The following is a 13,947-nucleotide window of genomic DNA, read 5'->3' on the forward strand; positions in this document are numbered from 1 at the left end:
TGAACAGAGAAAGGCTACATTGGGGTGTATGTATTGTTGACACGTAGCTTTATTTTATCAGCGCTCCATTTTTAATGGATCCAGGCCAGCACCCCAGAGTACCAGACTCAGTTCCTAGGGACGGCCTGACCTGGCAGTCTTCTGTTCCAGAAGGAAAAAGCTTTATTAAAAAAGAAAAAACTTCAGAGTAGAAAATATGAAAAATCATGGGGGTAGGGAGGTCATGCCATGAAATGATTGAAAACAGTACAGTGTGGAAATAACACCACATTGGGAATCAGGAGACCTGGGGACTCGTCTGGGCTCTGCCTCAAATTAGCTATGACTTTGGGCATGTTATTTGCCTCTGGGGCTTCACCTCCTCACCTGAAGCATTTAGCATGGTTATCCTGCCAGGCACTTAACAGGGACAAAAACCTGACAAATGCCCCCAGCGTTTGCTATTAAGTCCATTCTGTAGACATATCTGGTGTCCTTAGCCTTCCTGATGAAAACCAGGAATGTCCAGGAAGAAATCCCAGAAATATATTTTAGGCAAGTCCAGCATCTCTGGCCATCCCGTAGAAGATGCCTCTGGCTGCAATGAGGTTGGTTGGAGAATCAAATTCAGCTATTGTCCCTTTGTCCAGGACCAGGACCCTAGCCAAGGAAAAGAAGTGGGCAGGTCTCCATCAGCCCAGATCTGGTTTCATGGTCCAACCCTGCCCTTCTGGGTACCGCTCAGGCCCCGCAGTGACATGCCAACCCTCCCACTTCAGTCAACCCACCCAACACAGTGCTACACCACATATGCACGCTTGCAAGGCTGGTTATTTTAGCCACTCCGTTTGCTGTCCTGGCAGATGAGACAATTTCTGGGATCAAACACAAGGTCCGATTCATCTTTGTTAGTCGGGGCTCCGAAAACCTCCCCTAATGAGCCCTTCCCTTCACCAGGGTCACAGGGCCTGTGTGCTTCCATCTGCTTTGTGCCAACTCAAAAAGGCACACGGCGGGAAACTGGGCTGCAGTGAGGCCGGATGCTGGCATCTGGGGCTTTGGCTGCAAAGCTGGCTGCCGCTGATGGGTGGATCTCCCCCCGCCCACACACACACACAGTCAAGCCTGGGCCTGGGATTAGAATCTCTTGCCAACTAAACACAGGGTGCACCTGGTGCAGGGCCAACAGGCTGGCTCCCAGGGTGAGGCAGGAGCAGAAAGGGCTCTCCCAAGTCCCGGGAGATGCTCCTCAATAAGAGGGCCTGGACTGCACCCACTCTGTTTCCCCACCTATGGGGCTCCCAGAAACGTGTCCTGGGAAGATGTGCGTCTGTGGACATCACAGCCTAGCCACTGCCCAAACTGAAGCCCAGGAGACTGCCCCCCTCGCTTCAGTGGCTTCTCATTGCCCTTAGGGTAAGGACTGAATGCTTTCCCATGGTCCTCAAAATGCAGCAGAGTGAGGCCTCTTTCTCCCTGTCCTCTTGGTTCTACTGCCCCTTCACCCTTTCTACTCCAGCCTCATGTGCCCTCCTACCTCAGGGCCTTTGCATGTGATGCAGCCGTTTCCTGAAAGGCTGCTGGTGAAAACCATTTTCAGTTAGGCCTGGGAAGAGATCCTCTCAGTCCAGCCCTTTCCCTTGTCTGGACCCAGGGCCCGGGCCTTCCTGCCCACCCTCCCTTCTCCCAGTGGGATCCTGGATGGGAGTGGAGGCGGGGTGGGTGTGGTAGGGATGGAACAGACACTTAGCATCAGGCATTCTCAGCTTGGTTCCCAAGCCCCTGGGAGCTGTGTGGGGAACTTCTGAGAGAGGGCCAAGGTCTGCCCATTGCCCTGTCCATGTATCTCCCCACCTCCCCATGCCCTGCAGGTGTTTGTTTTGTGAATGAAGCCTGCCCTGCAGGTGTTTGTTTTGTGAATGAAGCCCTGTTGATGTACTCCCACTATACTCCTTCAGGATAGATTTGCTGCAGCCTCCTGCCTCTTCCTCACTCTGAGCTCCCGTGTCTCCAGGGGAGCCAGCCTGGCAGGCCAGCACCAGCTGGCTTCCATCAGGCTTCTGAGTCACCCAGCCCCTCCCCTGTCCTCCAGCAGCACACCTTGACATTAGGCACAGTGAGCAAACAGGTCACATTTTTTGCCTTTTGGCTGAGTGAGCTGCCTCCCCAACGAAGCCGTAAGATACCATGAGGAAGGCTCCTTCCCTAATCCTTTGAGAAGCTGGTTCTAGTGAGGATTATAAAGGACATTTCCTAGGATCACCTGCACTTTTTTTTTTTTAACATCTTTCTCGGAGTATAATTGCTTTACAACGGTGTGTTAGTTGCTGCTGTATAACAAAGTGAATCAGCTATACATATTCATATATCCCCATATCTCCTCCCTCTTGCTTCTCCCTCCCACCCCTCCAGTCACCTGCACTTTTAATGCTTTATTTCATTGACTCCTTACAACAACCCTGAGAGAGAGAGAGGTTCATGGAGGTTTTGTGAATGGCCTAATGTCATACAGCAGTCAGCAGCAGAGCCAGGCTTGGGACTCAGCCCTCTGCTTTCCCACAGCAAAGCATCTACTCCGCACGGGACCCAAGCATCGTGCACCTTTCCTCAGTGGCTTCCTGGTCTGTACGTCTACCTCACAGGATGGGAATGAGGCTCAAATGAAGCCATGGCCATGTGGGCATTCTGGAAACAGTGCTCAGGAAGTGACAGGATTTGGCCTGAAGGATCTGGTTCCCCTCACCTCAGTATTAAGAGGTGGGGGAGAAGTGGCCATGCCTACGGAGCCCCAGTGTGCCCCTTCCCCATGTGTTGGTAACCCCAAAGTGTCCCTTGTGTCTCAGAAAGCATCACTGTGCCCCCGGTGCCCAGATAACCCACACTGTTCTGCGCCCCCCCAAACCTTAGACGACCCCACGGAGCTCCCATATCCACATATCCAGTAACCTTAATCTGCCAACCACGGCCCAGGCGACCCCACCAGGCCCCTCCCTGCTTGGGTGCCAGTGCCCCACCTGGTGTAGTCCATGATGGTGTTGAGCCGATGTGCGATGGTCAGCACCGTGCAGGGCTCAAACTGGGTGTGGATGGTGGCCTGGATGAGATCATCCGTCTCCAGGTCGATGGCGGCTGTGGCCTCGTCTAAAATCAGGATGCGACTCTTGCGAAGCAGGGCTCTGGCCAGGCACACGAGCTGCCGCTGGCCCACGCTGAAAATGGGGAAGGCAAGGTATCTCTAGCTGGGTGCCCCCAACCTGACCCCAGGCCTCATTCCCCAAACTGTTTCTGTCTCCACTCCTTCCCAATGGCCCAGGGCTGGCTCTCTGTCTAACCTCTCCCATTTCTGCCTTAGCCCAGGACTCCTGGAACACCGAGTTGAGGTCTGGACACCACAGGGATAATGAGGGGCCTTGCGGGTAGAGCCAGGACTTAACAACATTGTGAAATCCCCAGTCTGTCTCTGGCACCCCTGGTCTCTTCTTCCTGTGCTTTCTTCCCTATCCTCACTCCTCAACCAGTGTCACCGTGTTTCTCTGCTTCTATCTCTCAGTCATTTACACCTTAGTAATAACACACTTAAATGACTCCTCCTGGATATTTGCACACATCATGTTATCTTGCTGAGTCTAATATCGCACAATTTAGTCAGCTTCCGCCCCCACGGGGAATATAGGTCAGGGTTCCGTTGTGGGAACAAGGAAGGGACAGGGCAGAGGAGGCTATGGGGGGTTCCCCGTGTCTGGTCCCTGGGAAGGTGGAGGAGGGGTGGAATGCATACCTTCCACCTCCTGCCTTGGAAGCTGGAGCTAATGAACAAAGAGAGGCTGTGTTCCCAACCACAGAGGCTGCAGCACCCTCCACACCCAGGGACAAATACCTCAGCCCTTCCCGCAGGGGTGAGTCACTACAGCCCGAGTGAAGGCCAGGCTCTCTCCCCGGCCTATTCCCGCAACTAATGAAGGTTTTGGCAGCAGAATGAGCCGCCAGATAGAGCTCAGGGCTGATTTATGGTGGGACTGGCACAGGATATAGGTTATACTTAAAGTGGCTACAAGCTCAGGGAGGGAGGAGGGGAGTGGATTTCTGTCTCAGATCCTGGCGGATGTGGGGACGGAGGGGATGCTCTGGGGAGAGGTGCTCATGGCAAGCCAGGACAGGAGAATGGACCAAAACACAGCTGTGGGGCACAGGGTCTGAAAGCCTAGGCTCGTCCGCCAGCCACCCCCAACACGGCTGTGTAAGTGAAATCCAGGTACTGTGCACATTCATTCCTGCAGGGCTGCCTGGGGAGGCGGGGGCATCCCACCAGTGGCTATGATGCGGCAAGGAAAGTTTTGGGGCAGAAGCTCCCACTTCCCTGAGTCCTTGCCCCACCCCTTGCTAGCTGAGCAGCTTTGGGCAAATAATTTTATCCTCTGGAGCCTCGTTTCTGGCCCACGGGACTGCAGTAAAGATGAAAGGAGACAGTAGAGGCCAAAGTGCCTTGAACACTATTAAGTGCTGAGCAAATGTACAGGTTTTTGGTTTTGTTTTTTTTTTGGAGAAAGTCCAGTCCGTAGGTATGGACCGAGTAGAATAATACAAATAGCTACATTTCTCAGGAGTATATCCAGTCTAAGTGCTTTCCATTTCATCACAATAACCCTAAGACTGCTCTGTCCAAATGATGGCCACTAGCCACAGGTGACTGTTGACCACTTGAAATACGACAAGTCTGAATTGAGATGTGCTGTACGTGTAAAAATACACACGGGATTTTACACTTGAAAAAATGCAAACTGTCCGTAATAGCTTTTGTATCAATTACATGTTGAAATGATATTTTAGATATATTAGGCTACATAAAATACACAATTAAAATTTATTTCATCAGTTTCTTTTTTTTTAATGTGGCTCTTAGACAAATTTTATTTACACCTATGTAGCTCAAAGTATATTTTTATTGGGCGGCATGGTGCTAACAGGTATGGGACTGTTATTATCCCATACTCCTTTCAGAGTAAAGGAAAGCAAGGCACAAAGAGGTTAAGCGGCTTGCTCCAAATCACACAACTAACATGGGTACAAGTGTCTCAAGCCTTTAGACTCAGTAAGAAGTGGCTCTGGGCCTCCCTGATACGTGGCACAGCGACGGGTGATATAAAGTCTGGGGCTATAAGGAAGCAAAGAAAGGCCCAGAGAGCTCACTTTGCCCACTTCTAAACCACAAACAAAATTGCATCCACCTTGGAAAATATATAAGATTTCTCTAAAGCTCTGTAAGTTTCCTCTTATCTGCTCCACAGGTTCAGTCCACAACCCCTCCTCAGGCCAAGCACAACACTGACAATCTCACAAGAGAGGACCGATTAGGGCTTTGGAATCTGCCAGGCATGTCTTCTCCCAGCTGTGTGACTTTGGCCCTGCCTCAGTTTCTCTGGAGCTTGTGTGAGGAGTCAGTGAAGTAGTGCACAGTGCCTGGCACACAGAATATGCTCAATGCAAGACAGTGCCCCCTGAGTTCACTCTGGCTGAGATGGGGGTGGGAGGGCAGGAGGCGGCTGGCCTGGATTTGGTGTCGTTTGATGCTAGACCCTCTATAGCGCTGCAGAGTGCTATTCCTGACCCACCCACCCACTCCCAGCTGTTACCTGAGGTTCTCCCCGCCCTCGGAGCACTGGAAGTCCAGGCCTGCCGGCTGGGAGCTCACAAACGTGTGCAGGTGGGACAGCTCCAAGGCTCGCCACATGTCTTCCTCCGAGTAATTGCCGAAGGGGTCCAGGTTCATGCGCAGGGTCCCCGAGAACAAGATGGGGTCCTGGGGACAAAGCAAGGCCTCAGAGGGAGGCAGCTCAGGCCCCCTAGGGAGCCATGGGCCCCGAGGCCAGGGAACAAGAAAGGGGTTGAGGTGGCGGCATTCCCACTCTGACCCCAGCCCTCCAGGAGGGAGGCAATGGCCAAGGAGATAGAAAAACGCCTGTGGGGAAGTGATAAACCTCAGCTTTGCCAACCCAAAGTCCTCCACTGAGGCAGAAACCTGAACCGCTAACCTGACCCCAAAGTGTCCAGTCAGAAGAAAAAAATACCCCAGAGGAGTCAGAAAAAGTGAAATGTAACTCAGAGCTGTGAAACCAGGAGGCCAGGATAGAAGGCCTCTGGGGTGGGCTGTGTGGAGGGGCCTGTTGTTCTGCTGGTCCAAGAGGTCAGAGGACAGGGTCTTATAGGGCAGGAGACATCTGACCCTTCCAGACCCACGATGGGGGCCGCTCTGTGGCTCTGCTCCTGCTGTCCTGCTCTCCAGCCTCCCAGAGAGGGGTCCCAGTCTTGAACTCCAAGCTACAGAACGGGGGTGGGACCTGCCGCCAGAGTCACAGGTCAGTGTGGCCAGGCCACGCCAGGCTGCTACCTGGGGGATGATGGTCAGCTGAGAACGCAGGTCATGGAGCCCGATGTCGGCCACGTTGAGGCCGTCGATGAGGATGTCGCCCTCCGTGGCTTCCAGGATGCGGAACAGGCAGAGGGTCATGGACGATTTGCCAGCCCCAGTGCGGCCCACGATCCCCACCTGGAGGCAGTGGGGGGTCGTCAGGGGGAGGCTGGGGTTTAGCGGGGCTGTTGCCAGGACTTCCCTGGGAGGCCAAGCAGACCCTTGGGCTGGGCCCCTGCCATCCCACAGACCCACGCTCCCCAGGGAAAAACCCGCCCCACACGCACCTTCTCGCCACCTCGCACTTGTAGACTCAGGTCCTTCAGCACCAGCTCCAGGCCGGGCCGGTAGCGCACAGAGTAATTCCGGAACTCCACCTCACCCTGCAGTGGCCAGCCCACTGGTGGGCGGCTGCCCTCCACCACCCAGGGGGCCTGGCCACCGGGGGAAGACAGGATCCTCATCATGGGGGGCACCTCTTCCCCAGCCCAGCCATCTCCCAACTTTGGTCTCCCTCCCTCCCCAGGCCCCTGCCATCCTCACCCACTAGGGACCCTGGTGGGGAGGTCCTGGTGCTCATGTGACCCAACCTTGTGGTTCAATGTCTCTTTATCCCTCTGACATTATTCCCCACAGAGCTTTGCTCTCCCCATTCCCCTGTGCCCCACGGCCATAAGCGGCCCCTCCCACCTGCCCTCGCTCCCCCTTTCACCATTTATTATTGAGTGGCTACTCCGTGACAGGTAGTGGGGTCAACAATGGTAAACAAGACAAAGTCCTTGTCCCCACGAGGCTTACATCCGAGTCTAGGGGGCCATACTGTTGACAAATAAGTAAGTCTACATAATGTCAGATGGTGATGAGTGTGGATAAGTGCCTGGTGTTGCTATTCTGTACAGGGTGGTCAGGGAAGGCTTCCTGGAGGAGGTGATATTTAAATAAAGACCTGAAGGAAGTGAAGGAAAAAGACAAGTAGATATCTGGGGGAAGGGCATGCCAGACAGAGGGAACGGCAAGTACAAATACTTCCAGGTGTGATCTGGATCACAATGACAAAGGTGAGAGGTAGGAGACAAGTAGTGGATGGTCCCATCACATAGGGCTTTGCTGGCCATTTTAAGGACTGTGGTTTTTTTTTACCCTGAGTAAGATGTAGGGCCATGCACAGAGGAATAACATGATTTGGTGTGTTTTTAAAGGATCTCCCTACTGCTATTTGGAGGAGGGAGAGGGGAGGGTGTTTTGAAATGGGGGGGGTCAGACTGTCAGCAGTCACAAAGCAAGGCAGCCAGTATAGGGAGACCGCTCTCTTGAGGAGGTGTCAAAGGAATGGACAGTAGGGTTGGGGAAAGAATTTTTGAGAATGTGGAGACGAGATCATGTGTGTAGAGAGGGGATATGGGAATGCTAGGCATGAAGAGGGAGAATTTGAAGATCCCAGAGAATGGGGGATGAGGGAATGATAGGGGATGCCTGGGGAAGACAGGGGTAGATGGGGGCCCCATGGGCAGGAGAGGCCAGGTTGGGAGGAACAGGTGGGGTGGGGCTCAAAGGGGGCTGACAGGGCAGGAGCTCAGGTCACAGAAGCCATGAAGTGCTTTTCAAGTAGGAGAGAGGGGCTATTTGTCTGAATGTCGCTGAGCGGTTGCATTAGATGAGAACAGAAACGTGTCCCTAGGTCAGGAAGTGGGAAAATCATTGGTGAGTGGGTTCAGTGGAGTGATAGGGCCAGAAACCAGGCGACAGGGTGATGAGGCAGTGGGGAGAGCACTGCAGACCATATTTTAAAGCCAGTTTCACGACAAAGGAGAGCAGAGAAATGGGACATAGGATACGGGGGAAAGGGAGGGTTGGTTTGAGTGTCTAGAATGGAAGCTACAAGAGCTTATTTTCGCGTGTGGATGGGAATCATCCAACAGAGGGAGCAAGATGGATGATGTAGCAGATGGAGGGTGTGATTGAGGAAGTGAAGTCCTTGGGTGGCCATGCGAAGAAGTAGAGGGAGTGGGCTTTGAAATGAGAAGGGAAGAAGGTGGAAGGGACACAGGCAGATTTGAAAGTCTGGAGGCAGGAAGGCTGAGGGAGTTCACATCTTGTAAAGCCGTTTTCTCACTGAAGCGTTAGGCAAGGTTGATGACTGAGCCTATGATGACCGATGACTGAGTCATTCGGTCGATGACTGAGCACAGGGAGGAGGGCATGTAGGGGTTTAAGGAAAGAGAATGGTCAAAACAGAACTTTCTGAAAGTGGGAACACACGCTTCTTGGAGAAGCAAAACAGGAACACCCAGCCGTGGTGTGTGGTTATAAACTTGAAGTAAAATCAATGATTTTCTCCAGCAACGTTTTAGCAGCTGAGCACCGGCATGTTTCAGAAGGTAGACAGATGGGCTCAACTGGGGTGAGGATGACTGAGAGAGAGAAGGGCAACGTTTGGTAACGTTGAGAGCACTGGCACTGGTGGAGCATAGGATCCAGGCTGGATGAGCTCGTGGACAGAGGGACAGAGGCAGGACACGGGACCGGAGCGTCCCAGGGAGGACAAGGTACTGTGACCAAGGAGGGCTTGGAACAACGGGAGCTGTCCTCTCCCACTACATCAGGAATTGCTTGAGGGCAGACCTTGTCTTGCCCTACACCTCCTCACATAGACCTCTGGTTGACACTCAAGAAGGGTTGAATGAATGAATAAATGAGGAGCCACCTGAACAGCTGGCCTGGGGGTGTAGAGATGGTGGGTCTCCAAACACCCCTCCCTGCCCCAGGCTCATCCCGTACCCACCTCAGTCTCCGTCTTGGAGTACTCTTTCACTCTCTCCACGGCCACAATATTAGACTCCAAGTCTGATATCGTTCGTATCATCCAGTTCAGAGCCAACGTCACCTAGCCAAAGGGACTGGGTCACAAGCGGGGCAATCTCTCCTCCCCCTGAAATGGCTTTGGGAGGAGTTCAGACTCCTTGACTATGCTCCTATCCTATCCCAGCTATGACCCAGGTGGGCCTGGGCAAACCCACAGATGTGCCACCTGGGGCTCAAATCACGACTGTACCTCAGGCAGTGACAATGCAGACTTAACAAAAGGCCGCCCAGCCCAGTGTTTCTTAAACTTTAATATGCACAAGAAAGATTTCCCAGGGAACCTTGTGCAAAGGTGGCTTCTAATTCAGTAGGTTTGTGGTGGGACGCGATATTCTACGTGGCTAAGAAGCTCACAGATGATGTTGATGCAACTGGTCCTTGGACCACACTTTGTGGGTCAAGGAGCCTTGATAGACAACGCTGAAGCCAGAGCCCCAGGTCTACGGTATCAGAATCTACAGTTTAAATCTCCAGGTGATTCACATGCACATTAAAGTCTGAGAAGACTGACCTGTCTGGACTGTCCTTTGTTTACCAAACGTTCAAGACTTGAGTCACCTGAGGCATTGCAAATGGGATCTGCTTCACAAAAATTCCATCTGCAGTTATTTAATGCTTTGACAATATAGGCTGATATCAGGGTGACCTTCCCAGGCTCCAGTTACCTGGTCCGTGTACTTTCTCTGCAGGCTTGTGAAATGAGGTGTATTCCACCTCTCCACATCCCTGCCCCCGGACCCCTGTCAGGGTTGACCTCTAGATCTTATGCAGGCAGGGCAAATTCTATTTGTCTCTTGGGGCCAAGCTCCAAGATAATTTCTCTAACACTCCAAGGTAGAGACCTCCTCTGGGCCTTCCTCCACTAAGGTCTGTGCACCCCACAGTGCCATCCCCTGCTGGTGGGAGTGGCTCTCCACACTTGACTGGGAGCTCACAGTCCCGTGGAGCAGAACCTGTGGCTGGTCCCCATTTGGGGCAGAGCGAGGTGCTCAGGAGATGCTTGTGAAACCTGTGTGGCCTCTGCCCCAGTGGTGGCCCTGACCCAGGACCCAGACCTCTGCGTACCTGTAGGGCATAGGACACAGACAGGCCCACCAGCCCTGGACTCAGGCTGCTTCTCCCAATCACAGCAAAGAGTGCAGTGAAGAACACGACACAGTTGCCCACGAACTCCACTCGGACCCCCAGCCACCTGTGGGGATTAGGCAAGGAGGAAATGGGGCGGATGCAAGAAGGGGGCTGTTTAGGGGGAAGGAGGGGCTTGGACCCAGAACACCAGGGTCTCTCCCACAGACACTGGTGGAAACTCCTGGGAGGAGCAGGGGCTGAGGGAGCTGCTTCTGACCTGTTGGAGGCGATGTAGGGGTAGCAGCTCCTCTGGTTGGTGTCCACCTTAGCATCACTGATGGCCTCGAAGTCCTGGCTGCGGCCATAGGCCCGGATGACGCTGGAGCCGGTCACCGTCTCCAAAAAGTGGGAGTAGATGGGTGAGCGGCTGATAGACTCCAGCCGCTTCAGTTGCCGTGACGTGGCCACATAGAGGCGCTGACAGAGGATGGAGAAAGAGCTTGGAGTCAGGACCGTGGGGCCCCAGCTCAGTCCAGCACATCCTCTGGACCCATGTGAGCCACCTCCCCGTCAGTTCCACTGCCCCATAAGACCTTGTTCCCTTCCTCCTGCTCCGCTCAGAAGAACCCAAGACTTGGGGGCCTGATACGGCTCCACGAACTCATCGCACCCTTCCCCTCTGGTCAGCTCTGCTCACTCTTCCAGGCCACTTTGTCCACGAAGCCTTTCCCGATTGCCTCTCAGCTCCTGACCCCCTCACCTCTGCGGGGACCTAGACTATCGCACTGACTCTGCTTTGCCTCCTGTCAGTGACGATGCCTGTCTCCACTTAGGGGCCCCAGCAGTGTGTTCACACAATCAAAATTTTGCAAAATTTGCAAAAATAAGATAATTTTGAAAAAAAAAAAAAAAAGATAATTTTGTATTCTTTTTCTTAAAGAGCCTCTCCCCGCCCCACCCCCCAGTTGTTTAAACTTCAGCCCCACAAAAACACAGTTCTGCCTCCACCTTCCATCTTCTACCCTGTGGGCCCCAAGATGGCCAGGGTCATGTAGGATTTGCATCTGAGAGTCCCCCGTCCCAGCACAGAGCACAGTCTTCACACACAGGCCTAAGCTTCTGGCCACCTGTGGGTTACCTTCATGGACTGATTAATTAATGGCAGGATAGGGGCTCAGCAACACAAATGCCTTTTATAGGTAGCTGTATCTGAATGTCATCAACTCATCCATGTTAAAAACATGTACGTAAGTTTAGATATATCTAAAAAGAAGGGAAGGATAATGTGTCTCAAACTGTTGACAATATTTAGCCAGCAGGAAGGAGTTCTAGGGCCAGTCACAATTTACAAGGATTTCATTTTATCCTATCAACAACTCTGTGAGGTAGGCTCTATGATTCTATTTTACACGTGAGGAAAATGAGTTTCAAAGAGGTATTTACTGAACCAAATCCAGCTGTGAAGCTGCGGGGCCTGACCTCCCTACATCCCACCACTGGTGGCCCCCGGGAGAGCCCCAGCCACGCAACAGCCATGCCCCCAAAAAGCCACGCCCACCCACTCAGGGCACACCTGCACCAAGAGGTAGAGGACAGCCAAAGGCAGGATGACCACAGCGAAGAGTGGCGTGCTGGCCACGATGACCACGAGGGTGGAGATGGAGTTGTAGAAGGAATTCAGCAGCATGAGGATGGTGGGAGCCAGAACCTCATCGATGATGTAGACGTCCTTGGAGAAGCGGTTGAGGATGCGGCCTGAGGGCGTCGTATCGAAGAAGGACTGTGGCGAGCGCATCTTGTTGTGCAGCAGTGCCTGGTGAAGCAAGCGCGCAGCCTGGACGCCTCCCACCGCCATCATGATGGCTGACAGCATCACCAGGAGCCCTGGTGGAGGAGGAGAGGTGCGCTCGTTCACCTGGGCCAGGTGGCAGGCATGCAGGGGCAGGTTCCGAGATGGGGGATAGCCTCGGTGAACTAGGCAGGCTAAGAGGCCCAGCATGGCTAGGATGAGCTAGACAGGGCCAGAGGCAGGTAGACTGCTAGAGTGGGTTAGGGAGTCCCTGGGGCTGCGACAGTGGAGAGAGATTCAGAGGCAAGGGCGTGGTTTGGGGGACCCAGCAGCCCAGAGATGAGGAAGGGGCCACCGTAGCCCCTTCTAGGTATCTCTGCAGGCTCACCTTGCAGAATTCCCAAGGCGGCGTAGACGCCCAGCCTCTGGGAGGTGTTGTTCTGCTGGCCGTTCACCACAGCCTCACCGGTCCAGGCACTGAGCCAAACGTTGGCCCCAATGGCAGCTGCACTTTGACCCCCGTGCAGCAGACAGATGGCCAGCATGGCACAGAGCCCCACGGCCCTGGCGTAATCCCAGAACACACTCAGCTTCACCTGCATGGCCACAGCAGTTGCACAGAGGACTCCGGTGAGCCCCGGGACTGCTAGGGGCCTGCCCACCCTCTCCATCCCTCCCGCCCACAGTGCTACTCACAGTGCCCATCTCCACCTTCTCCTCCTGGGTCAGCACATGGCTCGCCTTTGCCTCTGTTGCCTGCACTACCTTTTCTGCCGCACCCAGGCGCCTCCTGGGCACAGGCCGACCCTGGCCCTCTCTTTCCAGGGACATGGCACTCAGCTGTCTGCGGAGGCAACTGGTCAGGCCCAGGGAGGAGGCCTCCAGCACAGCCACAGACAGAGCCCCAGGAGGAGGTTCAGGCTGCAGCCGGAGGCCTGGGGTGTGTCAGGGAGAACGCCCACCTGCGCCCCCCGTCAGGGCTTGGGAGCCCCGGTACCGTCTCCCGGGGGCTGAGAGCTCCCAGGTGCTCACCTCATAAACTGCTTCTGGACCTCGTATGTCACTGGCTCATGAACCGTCAGGTCTGTGTGGTTGCTGAGCGGGTCCTCAGTCAGCAGCACCTCCTCAACCTCTTTGTCCTCCAAGGCTGCAGCGGGGAGGCAGAAAGGAGAGCTTGGCTAGCTCACCCCGCAGGCCCCTGGTATGCCCCGCCCCGCTCCAATGAAGAGGCCTGAATGGACAAGCCAGAGGCGAGGTGAGAGGTGAGCAAGAATAACAATAAAAGTAAATGACGAATTTCGTGTTGGAAAGAAAAAGGGTGGCAAGAAAGACTTAGGTCAGACAGGAAGAAAAGCGTCCCATCAGGGACTACGTAGAAGGGGGTTCAAATATCAGGGTCAGGAGCTTGGGCTCTAGAGTCAGACCGGCTGACCTAAAATCCCACTTCCGCACCGCATGGGTTTAGGCAGGCATGAAAATGGGGATAATAATAGTACCTACTTCATTGTGTCCTTGTGAGGATTAAAGGAAAGAATGTGTGTCAAGAGCTTGCAAGGGGCATAGCCCTTAGTAAATGCTCGAGACATGTTAGCTGCATATCCGGAAGTAGGAGAGAAAGCCCAGGAGAAGGTCTGTGAGCCAGCCGGGAGCCTGGGGCTGGGGAGCCAGGACTGGACAACAAAGGGGTCTCAATATGCTCCGCGAGGACAGGGATTTTTCTGTTTGTTCATTGCTGTCTCAGCGCCTGGAATAGCGCCTGGACATAGTAATTGCTCAATAAATATTTGTTGATAAATAAATGACTTTTCCAAGCATTTGCACATTTACTAAACAGTTCATCTGT

At 53.8% G+C, this 13,947-nt stretch overlaps 1 protein-coding gene across 1 annotated transcript in view; it reads right to left on the reverse strand.

Annotated features, from left to right (window-relative positions):
* Positions 1-69: 69 nt before the first annotated feature.
* Positions 70-13,947, reverse strand: part of ABCC3 (ATP binding cassette subfamily C member 3) — a 43,508-nt gene continuing 29,630 nt past the window's right edge. Inside the window, exons 20-31 of the mRNA XM_079904338.1 lie at positions 13,137-13,251; positions 12,801-12,948; positions 12,493-12,700; positions 11,889-12,199; positions 10,593-10,792; positions 10,313-10,439; positions 9,168-9,269; positions 6,673-6,819; positions 6,365-6,523; positions 5,610-5,776; positions 2,994-3,188; positions 70-639 (exon numbers count right to left, since the gene is read on the reverse strand). Coding sequence (XP_079760464.1) covers positions 531-639; positions 2,994-3,188; positions 5,610-5,776; positions 6,365-6,523; positions 6,673-6,819; positions 9,168-9,269; positions 10,313-10,439; positions 10,593-10,792; positions 11,889-12,199; positions 12,493-12,700; positions 12,801-12,948; positions 13,137-13,251 — 1,988 coding nt within the window. The 3' untranslated portion in view covers positions 70-530. The remainder of the gene's footprint in view (positions 640-2,993; positions 3,189-5,609; positions 5,777-6,364; positions 6,524-6,672; positions 6,820-9,167; positions 9,270-10,312; positions 10,440-10,592; positions 10,793-11,888; positions 12,200-12,492; positions 12,701-12,800; positions 12,949-13,136; positions 13,252-13,947) is intronic.

The sequence above is a fragment of the Stenella coeruleoalba genome, assembly GCF_951394435.1.
Source record: "Stenella coeruleoalba genome assembly, chromosome: 19".
Classification (NCBI taxonomy): Eukaryota; Metazoa; Chordata; class Mammalia; order Artiodactyla; family Delphinidae; genus Stenella; species Stenella coeruleoalba.